At 40.2% G+C, this 19,616-nt stretch overlaps 1 protein-coding gene and 1 long non-coding RNA gene across 7 annotated transcripts in view; both read right to left on the bottom strand.

The window, feature by feature from the left end:
* The window catches only part of IL20RA (interleukin 20 receptor subunit alpha), a 36,190-nt gene extending 30,302 nt beyond the window's left edge, over positions 1-5,888 (bottom strand). For 2 of the 6 annotated variants that reach the window (XM_053904446.1, XM_019420467.2), the window contains exon 1: positions 5,649-5,888. In XM_053904446.1, the coding sequence (XP_053760421.1) occupies positions 5,649-5,772 (124 nt within the window). In that variant the 5' untranslated portion in view covers positions 5,773-5,888. Of the gene's footprint in view, positions 1-860; positions 1,019-5,131; positions 5,414-5,648 lie in introns of those variants that run through there. The other 4 variants (XM_053904442.1, XM_053904445.1, XM_053904444.1 and 1 more) reach the window with 4 other exon arrangements.
* A 7,312-nt stretch (positions 5,889-13,200) lies between these two features.
* On the bottom strand, positions 13,201-14,871 carry LOC109249875 (uncharacterized). Its single transcript, XR_002072797.2, has 2 exons — positions 14,650-14,871; positions 13,201-13,517 (listed from the first exon to the last, which is right to left on the bottom strand). It is a non-coding gene; the product is annotated as an uncharacterized LOC109249875 (long non-coding RNA).
* Positions 14,872-19,616: the final 4,745 nt, after the last annotated feature.

Raw genomic sequence — 19,616 nt, 5'->3', positions numbered from 1 at the left:
GCTACATCCTGTTACCTGCACAGCTCGTCCCGCATGGCCTTAGCAGCATACAGCGAGCACCAGGAATGGGTGAAGGTCAAAGAGATTAAGAACTTAGCTCATTATATGGAAGAACATTTTCACGGTAGGAAGTCTGCGATGACAGCACATCCCGTCTTGGGTGCCATGCAGTGAGTTGCCCATAATGACAGGTACTCAAATAGCAGACAGGCAATGACCTGGAAGTAATGCCACCAAGGAGATTCACTGGAGAAGCAGCTGGATGGGACTTGAACGGCCTGTCACCCCCAGGTTTCTATACCCAAAGGAATTCTGAAGCTAAAGCAGAGGAAGGATTTAATTTTAATGTCTCCAGCCAGCAATTTTTTCCTAAAGTTTTCTTGTCCTCCAATTTTATAAGTAATTGACACATCCTGGAATTGGTTATAGTGATTTAATTCATTTTTCTGGTATCAGCATTTGTGTCAGATAATCATAAATGTGGACCGAGAACAAGTAAGAGTGCTGTCAGAATATCACAATCATAGCATGAGTGTTATGTTAATAAGATGGATAAAATGCTTTGACTCGTTAAAATACATGCTACATTAAGCTGCAGCTGATTCTAAGATGTCTTTTTCTTTTTTAAAAATAATCATGGAAGTGAATATGTCAGTAATACCTGGTAAAGCTGTGCAAAGAAGAAAAAGATGCAAATAGAAAATCATTTTAAAAATAACATGTATGTAACGAAAGGTGCTTTTAAGCAAAAAAGGCAAATTTACTGAGTAGTATTTTATGAAAAGTACTATGCCAAGCACTAGCAAAGTCAACACACAGATATGCAGTTTTATTTATTTAAAATATTAAAATAGGGGCACCTGGGCGGCGTAGTTGGCTAAGCATCGGACTCTTGATCTCAGCTCAGGTCACAATCTCATAGTTTGTGAGTTTGAACCCCACACTGGGCTCTGTGCTGATGGTGTGGAGCCTGCTTGGGATTCTGTCTCTCCTTCTCTCTGCCCCTCATCTGCTTGTGCGTGCTCTCTCTCTCAAAATAAAGAAACCTTAAAATTAAAAATAAATAAAATAAAATGTTATAAAAATAGCATAATGTTTTATGTTGAAATGCTTATGCTAACGTATTTACTTTATAATACTAATAATTCCATCTACCTATTCCTTTGTCCAGAGTGTATGTTTCAATGGAAAATGTATGTCCTACCCATGGCTCTGACATCCAGAGCTATACGAAAAGTTACACTCAGAACTGTCACTCCCCCCTCATCCCTACCCCCTTGTTCCTATACCACACCACCTGCCAGAGGTAACAAATCTCTTTACTTATTCTCTGGAGTGTGAATACTGCCTTTCTTGAATTTATTCTACAGGAAGATCAATACATAGTTATAGGCACTGGGTGCACACATTTTGAAGACTGAGGCTGATGATGTCTACAGCTACATGCTTGGATCTGAGGCACATGATATTCTCCAGACAGGCTGGGGATGAGCCTCAGCTGATAAGTGTGGAAGCCATGCAAAGATACAAGAAATTACCTCATATCTGCTCCAACGTAACAGTAACTGCAGTGAAAATCCCTGCAGACACCACCTTAACCAAGTGATCAAGGTCAACACCACCACCGAGAAGACATTGATATCATAAATCCTTGGCTATGACGCGCTGAGAAAGACAACACAATTTGCTCCAGAGGAATAACCTCACTCTAAACATGAAGAGACATCCGATGAACCCAAATGGAGGGACATGTTAAGGAAAAGATGGCACTCCAAAGTGTCACGGGCATGAGGAACTGTTATAGATTGGAGGACACAAAGGGGACAATGACAGCTAAATGTAAAGTGGGATTCTGGAACAGAAAAAGAGCCTTAATGGAAACATTGTTGAAACGTGAGCATGGTCTACGGTTCAGTGAATGTATTATGCCAAAGTTAATGTCCGGGTTCCGAACATTGTACAATGGTTATGTAAGATGCTAAACTCGGGAGAAACTGGGTAAGGGATTTATGGAAACCCTTCTGTTTCTGGAACTTTTTTTGTAAGCCTCAAATTATTTCAAAAGGAAAAGCTAAAAAAAAAATAATGAAGGGAATTTTGTTAGTTCACCGGAATCGTCTGTGTGTGTACAAATAACTTCTCATGAAACAGAATACCCAAATGCTGCTGTGTTGATATCAGAGAAGAGACACTTCAACAAATACCTTCACCGTGCTAATTATAGTATATTAGTCTAATAAGCATAGATAGGCGTAGTAGTAATATTTAGACTGTAATCCAAAAGCTCCAAAACTAAAGTTAGGCTCATTTGTTCACAGACATAATAAACTCCATATTTTTTTTCTTTCTTCGGGGATTTTGGGGAGATCTCCTTGCTGAAGGCATATTGGAGGTGAGATGCCAAGTGTGAGCAAGCAGTTAGCTGGGGCTAGAGTGGGTAGGAGCACTCTAGCAGAGGGAACTACAAGTATCTCATTTCTCTGAGATGAAAAGTGGTTTGGCTTTGTTCTAGAAACTGGAAAAAGGCCAGCAGAGCAGGAAGTAAGCGGTGTGAGGTAAGGCTGAGAATCTGGGAGGAGTGGTCCACAAAAAACATTGTGGGGGAGGTCAGAATTATTCTACAGCAATCGGGGCACCTGGGTGGCTCAGTTGGTTAAGCGTCCAACTGTGGCTCAGGTCATGATCTCCGGGTTCATGGGTTTGAGCCCCGCGTCAGGCTCTGTGTTGACAGCTTGGAGCCTGGAGCTTGCTTTGGATTCTGTGTCTCTCTCTTGGCCTCTCCCCTGCTCACCCACTATCTCAAAAATAAATAAACATTAAAAAATTAAAAAAAAAACAACAAAACCCCAAATCATTCTACAGCAATGGATGCCCCCGAAGGGCTTGAGGAGAAGGGATACGGGACCTTGGGAAGTTATTTTCTCCTGCTCTCTCTTACTGGCTTTGAATGCTTTTTATATAATGCTGACTACAGTTCTTTATGTTCACTGAAGAATAAGTATGGGAATGGGCTGCCAGGGCAGAGTTTGAAACGTACAGGAATAAACTTCCTGGTGAAACTTCTGTCCCTGGAGAGTGTAGAGAGTGAAACTGAGCATGTGTCACGCTTGCATCACAGATGTTCTGAATTCCATTAAAAGCTTACCTGAAATTAAATATAACTATTTTCCCAGAGTGTTGATGTTTTTTTCTCTCACTCTGAGTGTTTGGGATTATACAGTCTGACCCAAAGCCTGAGTTGGGTGAATGAATTTTTGTGCTAAAAAGTTCAAAAACTTAAAGTATTCACCTGCCCAAGAGTGGCAATGTCATCCAACCCTTAGAAAGCTCACATTGTTTGGTGGATATTGTGATTGATCCATCAGGATAGAGGTCACTTGCTATTAAGAGGTAGGTATAGTATCTAAGGAGCTTCTAACCTGCTTTTTCCAGCGGTCCTTAGGGTACCTGAGGACCCAGAAGAAAATAGCACCTGGGTCTCGTGGATCAGAGAAGAGTTTCATCTGGGCTTTGTCAAGCCGAGAATATTACTGCCTTCTGTTGTAAGTCCCCAACCCAATTATGGAGCACACTTTATGTCCGTCTTTGATTACAGAAACAAACAAATTCCTATCTGTTAGTTTGAGCCTCAATATTGGCGTAAGTCAGGAGCAGTCTCATCCCGTTGAGCCTATGTAGGAAATAACTAGAAAATGATACAATACAAAATCATATGATAATATATTATAAATAAGTTTATAAACACAAAATAAACTAACCATAATTTTAAAAAATAACCATAATTTTTGATAAATTTAGGATTTAGACGAGAAACGCTTGGGGGTATAAAATCTATTGTTGAAAAATACTACGTTTTGGAACTGTATTGAACTTCTTGCATGTTTACTGAAGCGCAGTTGACACACAATGTTACATTAGTTGCAGGTGTAGACATAGTGACCCCACAAGTCTATAGTTATGCTATGCTCACATGTATAGCCGCTATCACTCTACAGTGTTATTACAATACCACTGACTCTATTCCCTGTGTGGTACCTTTTATCCCTGTGATGTATTCATTCCATAACTGGAAGACTGTATCTCCCCCTCCCCTTCACCCATTTTGCCCATTTCCCAGCCCCCCTCCCTCTGGCAACCATCAGTTTGGTCTCACTATTTATGAGTCTGTTTCTGCTTTTCGTTTGTTTCCTCATTTGTTTTATTTTTTAGATTCCACACATAGTTAAATCCTACGGTATGTGTCTTTCTCTGCCTGACTTCTTTCACTTAGTGTAATACTCTCTAGGTCCACTCATGTTGTTGCAAAGGGCAAGATCCTATTTTTTAAAATTTTCTATATTTTTATTTATTTTTGAGAAATAAAATAAATAAATAAAATTCTTCATTTTTTTTTGAGTGTGTGTGTGTGTGTGTGTGAGAGAGAGAGAGAGAGAGCGTGAGAGAGAGTGAGAGAGAGCACAAGTGGGTGAGGGGCAGAGAGAGAGAGGGAGACACAGAATCGGAAGCAGGCTCCAGGCTCTGAGCTGTCAGCACAGAGCCCAATGAGGGACTTGAACTCGTGACCCACAAGATTAGGACCTGAGCTGAAGTCCAACGCTTAACCTGCTGAGCCACCCAGGAGCCCCTAGATCCTATTCTTTTTAATGTCTGAGTAATATTCCCATGTGTGGTGTATGTATGTGTGCATCACACCTTTATCCATTCATCTACCATGGACACTTGGGTTGCTTCCATAATAACTGTGTTGCACGTAACTTTTTCTTTGACTACTAAGAACACTGCACTTTTCACGGACAACTTTCTGCATTCACTGTTGTTCAGCTCTGGGTTAACAGTAAAAGTTAAAAGCCTGAACCACGTCTCTACAAAGTACAGTATTCTGGGAAGCTTTGCTGGTTTTAATTAAAAAAAAAAAAAAAAAAAAAATCCCAGATATCTTGCTTTAAAAAAACATCTTTTTCTTATATATCAGAAAAGCAGAAGAAAGAAAGAAATCAGGTTACTGAATCATCCTGGCTTACTGGATCCCACTTGGTAGAATTTAAACTTAAAAACACAGCAAAACACATTTCGGTTACCTTATGTCAACCATAGAAGTTTTGTGATTTCCGAAACATCAAAGAGCACTTACCTGTACACGGTCCTAACCACAAAGGGGGAAAAAAATGACGTGCTCAGGAGAAGTGATCTTATTTTAGAAACACTGCCGCTTTCTAGACCCTGTTCTTTCCGAGCAGACCCTTCCGGGGAGTCCGGTATAAAGCGCCGTGGTCACCGCCGGCCCCGGGGTTGGCCCCTGTTAAAGGACGGCAGGTCCGTGCGGGCGAGGGCGCTGCGCGGGGTCACTGGCGCCCAATGCAGGCTCCGAGCTGTGGGTTCCACTCAGAGCCATCACTGTCACACTTCCTCCGCCTCCCTGCCACCCGCGCAATGGAAAGTGTGAAACGCTCGGTCCTGCAAACTTGACTCAGAAGCAGGCGCGCGGCGGGCTGCGGCGAGTTTCTCCGGGGGCTCGCGGCGCAGACCCCCAGGCCGAGCTAGCGCGACACCCGGCCGGCGGACAAGCCGGTCGGCGCTGCGCCGTCTGCGGAACCGGCCCGGGAACATCCGCGTCCCTCAAGGGGCTGGCCCCGCCGCCACCGACCTACCTGCGCATCCCGACGGCGCGGCCGCGAACAGCAGCAGCGGCGGCAGCAGCAGCCTCAGGGCCGCGCGCCCGGGCGCCTGGACCTCTCTGGCCGCCGCCCTCGCCGGGGGTCGGCGGGCCCACATGGGCGGCGGGGCTGGGTCACATCCCCGCGGGCGTCCCGCAGCCTCCCGCGGCCCCCTCGAGCCGCGGCCTCCGTCGGCGCCCGGCACCCACCGCTCGGGCTGCGCGCGGCGCTCACGGTGGCCCGGCGCCCAGGGAGGCGGTGCCGCGGCCGCGCCCCACCCGCGTCCCGCCCCAGCCCAGCCGCCAGCGCGATCTCCAGTCCCCAGGCACGCGGCGCCGAGAGCCTGACCGAGCATCCAGGGCCCCAACCAGCGAGGGCACTGGTGCAGGGAGGACCTCACTCCGGGGAGGAGAGAGAGGGCGGCGCAGGGAAGAGGGGTTCTGCTGTTCGGGCCTGACCATCCCTCCTCTGAATGTGAACTGTCGGAGTTCAGTACCGGAAGAATGAGATGGACGTTCATCTCTCAACATCCCGCCAGGCACTCTGCCATGCACTGTATTTGATTTCACGCAGTCCCCACCACCCGCAACTAGGTACTGTCCCATTGTACAGAAGAGGAAAGGGAAGGACGACGTATCTGCTTGAATGAAGTCTCCAGGCTTGTCAGCAGTGGCCTGCAGATGTCCACACAGGCCGGGTTCTAGGTTCCAGGCTCTTCATAACGGGATGGTGGGGGGTTGAAATTAAGAAACGTGTGCAGGGGCGCCGGGGATGGCCCAGTCCGTTAAGCCTCACAATCTGGATTTTCACTCAGGTCCTGATCTCAGGGTTGGTGACATGGAACACCCTGCGGACTCTGCTGACAGTGCAGGGCCTGCTTGGGATTCTCTCTCTGCACCCGCACCCCGACCCCCACCCTTCCCCTGCTCTCGCTCTTGGAAAATAAATAAATAAAACATTAAAAAAAAAAGAAAAAAGAATGCGTTAAAATAGTTGAAGTAGTATAAAGAAAACCTGAGAGCCAGTCTCAGCTCTGGTCCTTAAGAGGAAGTTGTAAAGGCTGGGAGATGTACCCAGATGTACCAAATTAGATCCCTAAATTTAGATCAACTACCTCCATCCTAGACAAAAGAATCTAAAGTAATTGAAAAGAAAGAAGTCTTTTTGCTGGGAGGAAGTGAGAGGTCGGCCAGGATTTTCAGAGTTCTCTAAATATGTTACTTCCTTCTCCCCGAAAGACTTGGAAACAGAGGCTAACAAAATCCAGGTCACATCGTCCCTTTGGCTGGGACTTCGGCCATGTGGTGCAGAAGCTGGGACTCCACATAAACGTTTGTCAGCCAGGTCCTTTAGGCTCCACCAATAGGGGGCGCTGGAGGCATGCTTGGCAGCCAGGGGAGGAGCCAAGGGGCCGGGCTTCCTATTGGCTGTTCTTGTCCACACTGCCCCACCATGTCCCTTCACCCCAGCAGGAGCTTCTGGTTCCACACTCCCAGAATCAACCTAGTTCTGCCCCCACAGAGATTCCAGCAATGGGCTGACGGTGCCCATTCTCAGAAGCCAGAGCTCCAGTTTCCGGGGTTCCTTTTCCAGGATGTAACCCCCACATCTTCCCTTTGTTCTTTCTGCCCTGGGTGCTGAAGTAGCTTTTGTAGTTACTTTCACTGCCTCAGTCTGAGAATCCCCCCTTTTACATTTTTAGTTCTTCAATATCTGTTTCATCAATTCTACAGAGCACATTTTTTTTTTTTTTTTTTTTCTGTTAAAATAACTGGTATGGTTTCTAATCTCCTGGCTTGGGTCTTACTGATTCAGTAAGATTTAGGAAGGACCGAATACTTTAGGAAGGACTCCATGTGAGCAGGACATCATCAGCATTGTTGTGAGTTGCTGTTGTTCTTATTATCCACAAATTATATTAGTATAGCTTCATCCTTATTTTAAGTCTTGTGAGTTAATGTGACATATATTTGCCACAAAAGTATTTTGGGCCAAATGATTTTTGGTATCTAAGGTTTAGGACTTGTATGCATTTCTGTTCAAATATGAATCATTTGTGGCCCTAAAGGGGCTAATGCAGAAAGGTACTAGCCCTTCCCTTCTTATCTTGAGCAGTAACACTTCATTGTTTCTCCACTAGGAAGTGGAAATGGGTAGGGGTCCTTCCCCCTCATAAGTGGGCTACTCTTTGTTTGTGAACCAACAGCCTTCTGTACATCCGCCTTCCCTCTGGCCCTTCTCAGGTTCCCCTTTGCACTTAGCAGCATGTCAGAATCTCACTGGCTTCCTACCTGTTATCAAATTCACCACTCAGTTGATGCCTGTGGTTTTTGTATGATGAGTGTGACCTAAAAAATCGCTGAGTGTTCAGTCGATGTTTCCCATGCATTAAATTAAAGAGTGTAGTCATGACTCCTTTTGTTTTTACCCATGACCTGGAACTCAACTTAGGGAGTTTCCTTTGTACCTTCAAATTCTTACCCTCTTACCCACCCTGTGAAAATCAGGAAGAGACCGTCCAGTACCCTCCCAGTCGAAATCTTCCCAGTCAAAATAAATCCTAGTACATCCTTCAGATGATTTTTGAAATGACTCAACACATCCAAACTGGTATTTTCTTCTACGCATGAAGATTACAACCTTTCTGGGTTTTTTTTTCCCTTTGGTGCTTTATTTCTTTTATTAAGTTTTTTATTTTAATCCCAGTATAGTTAATATAGTGTTATATTAGTTTCAGGTGTACAATATAGTAATTCAACAATTCATTGCATTACTCAGTGCTCATCATGGTAGGTGTGCTTTTAATCCCCCCCCCACCCCCCCCCCCCCACCTCCCCTTTGGTAACCATCAGTTTGTTCTCTATAGTTAAGAGTCTGTTTCTTGGTTTGTCTCTTTCTTTTCTCCTTTACTCATTTGTCTTGTTTCTTAAATTACACATATGGGTGAAATCATATGTCATTTGTCTTTGACTTATTTTGCTTAGCATTATACCCCCTAGATCCATTCATGTTGTTGCAAATGGCAAGATTTCATTCTTTTTTTTATGGCTGAATAATATTCCTGTGTGTGTGTGTGTGTGTGTGTGTGTGTGTGTGTGTATGCCACATTTTTTTCATCCATTAATCTATCAATGGACACTTGGACTGCTTCCATAATTTGGCTATTGCAAATAATGCTAATAAACATAGAGGCCCATGTATACTTTTTTTAATTCAATTTTTTTAATGTTTATTTTTGAGAGAGAGAGCACACGAGAGAAACAGAGACAGAGCGTAAGCACGGGAGGGGCAGAGAGAGAGGGACACACAGAATCAGAAGCAGGCTCCAGGCTCTGTGCTGTCAGAACAGAGCCCGATGTGGGGCTTGAACTCATGAACCATGAGATCATGACCTGAGCCGAAGTCAGACGCTTAATCGACTGACTCACCCAGGTGCCCCTGCTTGTATCCCTTTGAATTAGTGTTTTTGTATTTTGGGGACAAATACCCAGTAGTGTGATTACTGGATCGTAGGGTAGTTCTATTTTTAACTTTTTTGAGGTAGCTCCATACTGTCTTCCACGGTGGCTGCACCAGTTTGCATTCCCACCAACAGTGCACAAGGGTTCCTTTTACTCCACGTCCTCGCCAACACTTGTTGCTTCCTGTGTTTTTGATTTTAGCCTCTCTGGCAGTGTGAGGTGATAGCTCACTGTAGTTTTGATTTGCATTTCTCTGCTGTTGCATGATGTTGAGCATCTCTTCATGTATCTGTTGGCCACCTGTGTGTCTTCTCTGGAGAAATATCTAGATGACAATCCTTCTTGCCATGATTTACCACCTACCGAGATCTTAATTTTGTGGAGCCTGATGTACGGGATTTTAGGCTTTCTGATCAGCACAGCTATAAATCGATACCCTGCACCCTCAACCCTAGTGCTAATACCACAAACAAAAATACAAACTTTTTCTATTCCAGTTGAACTCCTAAATAGTTTCCAGGGATGATACATCATCAGCTCTATCAGCACCATTAGGTGAAGTTATTGAATTCTTACCTTGAGCTAGGTAGTATGCTAAGAATTTTACACTTACCACCTTACAACAATGCTATGAGTTAGTCACATTACCCTGAATTACAAAATGAGGAAACATGCTTGGACAGGTTGTTCACTTAATAAATGACAGAACTGGGATCTGAAGCCTGGTTAATCTAATTTCAAAGTCTGTGTTTGTAATGACTTCCTTATGTGCCTCTGCACTTAAGAAAATAAAGCAAATACATTTACCAGGTGAACTGCAAAATAACACACATACGAAGATGTATACTTACTCATTTATGGAAAATGCAGCATTGGTGTGATTTCCATATTGTAAACTACGTTGTGAATGGAAACAGATGCCCGTTTTTTGAACACTCAAGTATGGCCAGGGGCAGGTCCAGAACGTACTAAGAATCCAAAAGTAAACCTGAAGGTTAGAGGGCAGGCCATTTTGGGGGGAAAGGAGGAAAGGAGAGAGTCCGGGGGAGACAGTAAGCATCCAGGACTAAGGAGATTTCTGAAATCCTTTTAGTCTACTCTGCTGTTCTCTGTGGATATTTGGGACCCCTGACAATGTTTACATTATGCTGTCTGCTCAAATCTAAATAATATCAAATAGTTAAAATCTTATGGAATCCTATCTCATCAGATCTTCCTCCAATTCTTTCAAAAAAATTTTTGAGAAGTGGTCCACGCATTAAGATTTTTTGTAGTTGTTAAGTATAATACACATACAGAAAAATGCACCAAGATAGATGTTACAGTTCAATGAGTTATCACTAAGGGAATACGTTGGTAAGCATCACCCAAGTCAAGAAATAGAACAATGGTAACTCTACATGGGCTGTCCTCTTACCCCTTCTCTTTTCCCCAAAGTAATTCAGTGTGCATTCCATTGTATCTGGCTTCTCTTACTCAACACTATGCTGAGAATTATCTGTTACTGCCTGTAGCTTTAGTGCAACACTATAAAGTTATCCATTATGTAACTATACTATAATTTATTTATGCATTTTATTTTGATGACATTTAAATTGTTTCCAGTTTGCAGCTATTGGCAATAGTGCTTCTTGGAACATTTTTTTTTCTGGAACATTCTTATTTGTGTCTCTTGCCTACGTGTACATATTTCTGGCAGGTACATACCCAGAAGTGTAATTACCAAATCATAAGACAGACATAATTTCTGCTTAAGTAAATAATGCCAAGCCTGTTTTCCAAAGTGGTTATAACAATTTACACTGCCATCAGCAGCAAATGACATTGAGAACTTTTTCATAAGTTTATTAGCCATTTTGGATATACTCTGTGTCAAGGATCTGCTCCTGTTTCTTACCTATTTTTTTATATCATCTCTTTTATGTTATTTTTTTTTTTGGAGACATTTGTTACATATTCTGAATATTAAGCCTTTGGCAGTTATATATTATATAAATATTTCTCCCCTTATTGTGGTTTGCTTTTTTACTCTCTCAATAGAGTAATAAAAGTCCTTAAATGTAATATGGTATAATTTACCAATGATTTCTCTTATGGTCATTGTTTTTTGTGTCCTGTTTAAAAAATGTTATTCCGCCCTAAGATCATGAAGATATTCTTCTGAGTTCTTTTCTGAAAGCTTTATTGCTTTATTTTTCACATGTAAAATTATGATCTGCCTCGAATTGATTTTTATATATGGTTTAAACTAGGGGTTCAAATTTTATTTTTTATATGAGTCTGACTGTCCCAGCACCATTTACTGAAAAATCATCCTTTCCCTAAAGCATCATCTTCTTCATAAACTAAATGTCATTCATTAATGCATCTGTTTATAGACTCTGTTCAGTTGGTCTCTTTGTCTATTATTTTGCCAAATCCTACACTACTTTAATTATTTTATTTTTTTCCCTTTCAGTCCCTCTACTTTGTTCTTATTTGAGTAACTTGCCTATTTTTTGCCCTTTGTATTTCCATGGAAATTTTAGAATCACTTGTTAATTCCCACAACTGGATGAGGGTTTGTTTTTTAAAGTTTTTTTTTTTAATTAAAATCATAACACACATAAAATAAGGTGCTTAAAGCACACTAATCTTTACTTTTCATACATGCACAACCATGTTACTAACCAGAGACCAAAATCTAGAGTATTTTCAGCACTCCAGAAGATTCCCTCCTGCTGCTTCTCATATACCTCCCAACAGGAACTCACTGTTTTGACTCTCATTACCATCTGATTAGTTTTGACTGTTCTTGACCTTGTTATTAGGAGAAGCATACAGTATGTATTCTTCTGTGTCTGGCTTTTTTTGTTCAACATAATGTCTTTGAGATTCATTCATGTTGTTCCATGTATGAGTAGTTTTGTTTTGTTTTGTTTTGTTTTTAATTGCTAGGAGTGTTCCGTGATAAGTTGTTAATGTCTGTTCATTTTTATGCCAAAAGCAAATACCAGGTTTCCAGGGCAGAGATCAGAGTTATTAGTATTACCTACAGCAATAGCTGCGTCTGTTCCCTCGCTCCATTCCTCTCTCTCTCTTCTGGGGAGACGTGGTGAGAGCTAGGTGGGTTCTGTGCATGCACTACAGGAGAGGAAACCCAATATTATTATAATCTGGAAGCTTAGATTGACGACACACTGCTTAGCTGCTGTCCTGTCTTTCTGAGAGAGGGAGAGAAACTCTTTGTCTCTAAGGTTAACAAATACTTTGGAGAGTAAATGGATTCTTTCAGGAAGGCAAAGGGGAAAGTCCCTACCTTGGACCGCAAACATTTGGCTCTGGAGGAGGTAAGTCTTATCATCTTCTGAATGAGAACATATGGCTGCAGGTCTAACCCCCTTGCAATTGTAAGGAGCAGATGAGTCAAGGAAGAGGAGACATTCTATGGTGTGCCTTTTTCCTTTGCTTAAGAAGACAGACTGTCCAGAAGTTGAAAATATTCATGGATCACTGTTTCCCTGACATTCCGTTATATGAATTTACCACATTTGATTTGTCCATTCTTCTGTTGATGGGCCTTTGGGTTATTGCTTGTTATTGGGCTGTAAGAGTCCTTTATGTATTGTGGATATCAGATATGTATGTTGCAAATATTTTCTCCCAGTTTGTGGCTTGCCTTTTAGTTTTTACAATCATGTCTGCAAGAGCAAAATTTGTAATTTTGAGAAAGTCTATTTTTTCAATCTTTTCCTTTATGGTTGTGTTTTGGTGTCTCATCTTCAGAAATCTTTGTGTATTCCAAAGTTGAAAATGTTTTCTAGAAATTCTGTAGTTTTACCTTTTACAATTAAATCCACAATACACTGTAAGTTAGTTTTTATGGATGGTATCAGGAAAAAGTAGAGATTAATTCTTTATCTCAGGCAGCTGTCCTTTATTTCTGTTCTATTTGTTGAAAAGATTTTCAGTCCACGTGAAATTGCTTTGGTCACTTTTTTTTTTTTGGAAATCTGTTGACCATATGTGTATGGGTTATTTCTGGATCTCTATTCTTCTCATTGGTCTATTTGTTTATTTTGAGACGAATACCACATTAAAAAAAATAAACTTTTTTGTTTTTATTTATGGACTTTTGTACAGAAAATTTGCAAAGGCAGTACAAGGAATTTGCATACTTCTCACCCAGTTACATTACCACAGTAAATTTTCTAAACTAAGAAAGTCACACTGGCATATTACTGTTCAGTAAACTTCAGACTGTATTTGGATTTCTCTGATTTTCTTTCCATTGCTGTTCCAGGATCCAATGTAGGGTGCCATGTTGACATGTTTCCTCAGTCTCCTCTGGTCTGTGATATTTTCTCAATTTTTCTGTGTTTTGCATGACCATGGCGGTCTTAAGGAGTACTGGCCACGTATCCTGTAGAGTGAAAAAATATCTATGGGTAAATATTAATGTGAGAGTTTATCAGGGTTTCTAGACATGAATTCAATTTCCAAAAAAACAATTGCATGTCTACACACCAACTAGTAGAATGTATTAAATTCTAATGAGTGACATCGAAGGATATTTTTCTGGACAGAGAAATGTAGATTGTGGTTATGGGTTGAGAAATCAATATCTGTTAAAATTAGGTCATAGATACAATGCAATACCAATGAAAATTTTAACAGATTTTTGTGAAAGGTGATTATAAAAGTCTTGACAAGGTGATTATAAAATTCATGTCAAATCTCAAAGGTCCAGAATTAATAAAGACATCTTTCCAAAAGTTCAGATGGGAGGACTTCCCCTTTCACGTGTGAAGAGCTATTATAAAGGTACGGTAAGATCATGTGGTAGAATAAAGGATCAATGAAACAGTCTATGGAGTCCAGCATTTACACACATTTGATAAAAGAGAATATTTTAGATGAGTGGGGAAAGAATGGGATTTTCGGTGAATGGTTCTGGGAAAATTGGTGTTAGCAGGTTTGTTTCTTCTGAGAGGGGGAGTAAGGGGGAATCTGTTCCAGGCATCTCCCCTAAGCTTCTGGTGGTTTGCTGGTAATCTTTGGTGTTCCATGGCTTGTAGATACATGACCCCAATCTGTTAACCTTGTGCCACATCACCTACAAAAATAATTTGAGGTGGATTAAAGAAAGAGCTGTTATAGGTTAAATGATGTCCCCTCCCCAGTTCTCAGAAAATGAACTAAGTTGGAAATAAGGTTGTTGCAGATGTGAATTAGTTAAGTTCAGATGAGGTCATACGGGAGGAGGATGTGTCTTTAATCCAATATAACTGGCGTCCTTGTAAAAAGGAGAAATTTGGATGCAAACATGCACACAGGGAGAAGCCATATGAACATAAAGGCACAGATTGGGGTCATGCATCTACAAGCCATAGAACACCAGAGATTACCAGTAAACCACCAGAAGTTTAGGGGAGATGCCTGGAAGAGATTCCCCCTCATTCCCCCTCTCAGAAGAAACAAACCTGCTGATACCTTGATTTTAGACTTCTAGCTTCTGGAACCAAGAGATAATAAATTGATGTCATTTAACCCACCTTTGTGACGGCAGCACTAACAAACCAATCCAAGAGCTGTGAAGGCAAAGCCAAAAAAGATTTTAGAAGACAGTATAGTAGAGTATCTATATCAACTTAGAGGAGGAAAGCATTTCTTAAGCATAGAAAGCATTAACTATAAACAAAAAAATTGATAAGTTTGACTACATTAAAATTAAGAATTTCTGCTCATCAAAAGGCAATGAAAGAGAGTTAAGAGACAAGCTACAAATTGGAAGACTATATATGCACCATACGTAGCATAATGTATCATGTATATTATATAGAATATATATTGTATATACATATATTCTGTATACATATATGTATATTATATATACATTTATTATATATTATTATATATATTATATTATATATTATATAATTATATTATATATAATTTTATATTATATATTATATAATTATATTATATATTATATTATATATTATATAATTATATTATATATAATTTTATATTATATATTATATAATTATATTATATATAATTATATATTATATATATTATATTATTATATAATAATATTATATTATATATAATGTATATTATATTATATATAATACATATTGACTTCAATATGTATATTATATATATTATATATTATATAATACATATACATATTATATGTATGTATATTATACATAATATTATATATAATATATATTATTATATATTATATATAATACATATACATATTATATATAATATACATGTATATATATTTCTGGATACTAAACAATTTTCATTTAATTTCAAAGAACACTTTTCACTAAGAGATTTGTGATGTTGTTTTGGTCATTTCTTTTCTATTCTGAGGTTCAGAATTACTGTGGAAAATGGAACACTAGTCCTAGAAGAAACAATGGCTTCCGGTAGGGTTTATAAACACCAACAGAAGTTATGTTCATCAGTACCATAACGAATGGTGGCAATAAAGAAGATGAAAATTCTTGAAAATATTGAATGACCTTGGCATTTATGATCACCAGAAAGTTCTCAATGCAACAACTGTTGGTATAATAAGTCCAGCCGGTGGTTGCACCTGCTGGGAATGCTAATTAGCTAGAGTATGTTAAAAGAAACCAAAGACTCCTCTTTTCTGGTATGGAAAGACAAAGCACAACACTAATAATTTGCTTTAGTCCAAATCCAGAGGTAGTCTGGTTTTACTTGGTAGTAGCATAGTTCCCTCTGCTGGGTAATTTAGGGAATTCAGATCTGAAGACTTTTTTAGGTTGGCACATAGCTCATTGCAGAGTTTTTATTTCAAAAGGAAAGACTAAGATAATACTGAAGAAGAATGAAACTGGGCAAGTTACACCAAGATATCAAAGCTTACTGCAAAGCTCTAAATTAGTAACTTAGAATTCATTAAAATTAACAACTGCTGTTCATCAAAAATACTGTTAGAGAGTGAAAGAGAAGCAGAAGATATTTGCAACGTATACGTATGTGGAAAGAATGCAGAAAATATGAATAACCCCTACAGACCGATGAGAAAAAGGTAGACTACCCAATATAAAAAGGGGCAAAAGTTTTAACAGGTACTTTAACAAAAAAAAGCAAGTAAAATGACAACAGGCCTTTGAACATCAGCCTCATCAGTCATCAGGGCAACACAAACTAAAAGTGCAAAGGGATACTAATACCTTCCCAATATGATGGTTAAATGATACCCAGTGTTGGTGAAAAGTTAGAGCAACCAGGACTCTCATATATTGTTGGTGAAGTGTTAAATTGGTACAGCTACCTTGGAAAACTGTTTAGCAAAACTGCTTCTAAAAAGGACCGGGTTCAGGGATAGATGATCTGTGTAGTCGCACGGGGCCTGAAGCTCAGCAGAGCTCTATTGCATGGTTTAATGCCCTGCTGGCCACATCTTGAAATTCTGAATGATTTTCTCTTTAAACGTGTTTTTGTTTGTCTGTTTGTGTTTTGTTTTGCTTTGTTTTTGGTAAGTGAATTCTCGTCGCGAGTAGGGACCATGCACCTGAGCAGGGAGGTAGCTATAGCCTGTGGGTCTGCCATTGTTCTTTGCTGCCTCAGTCACCTACAGCATAACACCATGCCCGCGAGCACCTAATTCTGCGCAGCCCACGCCTGAGCGGTCACTCAAAGGAGTACAGGGTGTATGGGTGCTGCTGACTTCCCCAAGGAGCCTCGTTTCCACCAGAACCAGAACTTGCCCTGAATGTAGAAAGAAGGCAGTGCTGTTTTCAGAAACATGAAAAACCAAAGAATCCTGTCACATCCTTTCTTACTGATGTCACTTCCCTGCATTAGCCAAACACATATGCTAGAAATAAGAACATGGAAGGAAAGGAAAAGATAGGGCAACCTACAGTTCTTTATCTTTTTAGTCCTTCTTTCTCACCAGTAGGCGGAGGGTAGGAAGTGTTGGTATAATGTGCACATACCAAGAAACAAAATAAAAATATCTGATTTAGGAGGTGCCTGGGTGGCTCAGTCGGTTAAGCTTCTGACTTCGGCTCAGGTCATGGTTCGTGGGTTCAAGCCCCAGTGTCAGGTTCTGTGCTGACTGCTCAGAACCTGGAGCCTGCTTTGGATTCTGTGTCTCCCCTTCTCTCTGCCCCTCCCTTGCTCACGCTCTGTCTATCTCATTCTCTCTAGCTTGAAAATAAACATTAAAAAAATCTGATTCACAAAATGGAAGAACATAAGGTAAGGAAAACAAAAATAATATAAAAACAGGGACAAAACATAATATAGATAACAAACTGAGAGTTTCTGGAGGGTTCGTGAGTAGGGGGATGGGCTAAATGGGCAAGGGGCATTAAGGAAGGCACTTGTTGGGATGAGCACTGGGTGTTATATGTAGGGGATGAATCACTGGAATCTACTCCTGAAATCATTATTGCACTATTTGTTAACTAACTTGGATGTAAATTTAAAAAAATATATATCTGATTTAGTTCAATGCAGCATTTTCAGTGTTCTGTTAAGAATGGGATCCATATGCACGTACAGCTACGAAATACAAACTGTGTAATTGCGGTGATTCTCATACAGATGAAATGCTTTTACATTTGCATTTAAAACTGCCAATGAACAGTATAACGGGGAATGGTGAAATCCATGCTAATATCTAAACGTTTTAATTTTTCTTTGCTTAAAGAGACATTAAATGGCAAATAAAAGAACACAACAAGTTGAGAGGGATCGTGGAAAAGAGGAAAGAGTTTTATGTTTTAGTACCTCGGACGGCACTTTCCCCTTACCTTTTAAGCAAGAAGCCTTGCATTTTCATTTTGCACTGAGCCCTGCAGATTATGTAGCTGGTTCAGTTTATGAATCAGTGATTTTAATCCTGGAGACGTACTCAACAAAAATGAATGCTTACTTTTGCCAAAAGACACGTATGAAAATGTTAGTAACAGATTTATTCATAATAACCCCAACTAAAAAATAACCCAAAAGTTTACCAACAGTAGAACATATCAACTGTATATGTATATATCTATACTAGAATACTAGCATACTAACAATACTGGCAATAATACTAGCAATGAAAACAGATTATTGCAACAAACAGCAATATGAGTGAATCTGACAGATGTGATGTTAAACAAAAGAAGTCAGACATAAAAAGAATATATACTCTGTGATTTCATGTATGAGTTCAAAAAACAGACTAAACTAAATACATGCATAATGACAGGCAGAATAATGATTACCTTTTGGGGGTTGTGAGAGGGAGGGCAAAAGAGAGACTTCTGAGGAGCTGGGAATGTTTTATATGTTAACCTGGGTGGTAGTTAAATTTATGCGTATGTAACATATGTAAAAATTAAGCCAGTTGAACCCTTAAAGATATGTGTAAGTCACGCCTCAAAAAGAGGGAAAGGAATAAATTATCTTTCTCAAAATTGTGTCCTTATTATATACCATGATAATTGTGAAACTTTCTGCATTGTGTGTGTGTGAGAAAGAGAGATACAGAGGACAGAGAGACAGAGGTAATGCCCTTAGCTACCACTGGGTGGCCTATTGTTCCTGTTCCTGTTGAGTGCACTTGGGTAAGAAACCTAAGGAAGCATGTATCTGTCTACATTCCCGACTGTTCGCCTTTTCATTGACATAAACTGTTTGTAAGTAGTGGCATTTTGTTATTATAGGGCACTATTTTATTTTAGGTCTGAATTCCTAATTCGAAGATCGCCTGTAATTAACTTTTGCACTCTTCTGTCTAAAGTGTGCAAGTTGAGTTTAGGCTCATAGCTTAGGCGTTAATGTATAATTGCTTTCCTGTATAATTATTTTTATTTCAATACTGATGATCTCATTTTCTTTAAAAAGTTTATTTATGGGGCGCCTACGTGGCTCAGTCGGTTGAGAGTCGGACTTCGTCTCAGGTCATGACCTCACGGTTGGTGAGTTCAAGCCCCAAGTCGGGCTCTGTGCAGACAGCTCGGAGCCTGGGTCCTGCTTCGGATTCTGTGTCTTCCTCTCTCTCTCTGCCCCTCCCCAGCTTGTACTCTGTCTCTCCCTCTCTCAAAAATAAATAAACATTAAAAAAAAATTTTTTTTAATGTTTATTTATTTATACTTGAGAGAGAGAGAGAGCATGAGTGGGGAAGGGGCAGAGAGAGAGGGAGACAGAGAATCCCAAGCAGGCTCTGAACTGTCAGCACAGAGCCCAATGAGGGGCTTGAACTCATGAACCAGGAGATCATGACCTGAGCTGAGGTCAGATGCTTAGCCAACTGAGCCACCCAGGCGCCCTGTGATGATCCCATTTTTAATTTTCTCTAGAATCTTGATTTCATATGACAGTTATTTTTATCACTTGCTTTTTTTCTATGTTTGGAATGTTCCTCCTCTGACATACACATTATCTGACCCTTAATTTCAGGGTGCTGCTCAAATGTGCTCAGAGAGACCTTGTATGATCACCACACCAAATAACACCAATCCCCTTGTCAGGTTC

This window comes from Panthera pardus, unplaced genomic scaffold (genome assembly GCF_024362965.1).
Source record: "Panthera pardus isolate Hobbes unplaced genomic scaffold, ASM2436296v1 HiC_scaffold_17, whole genome shotgun sequence".
Lineage (NCBI taxonomy): Eukaryota > Metazoa > Chordata > Mammalia > Carnivora > Felidae > Panthera > Panthera pardus.
The sequence above is the reverse complement of the archived record's forward strand: the minus strand, read 5'-3'. Positions and strand labels throughout refer to the sequence as shown.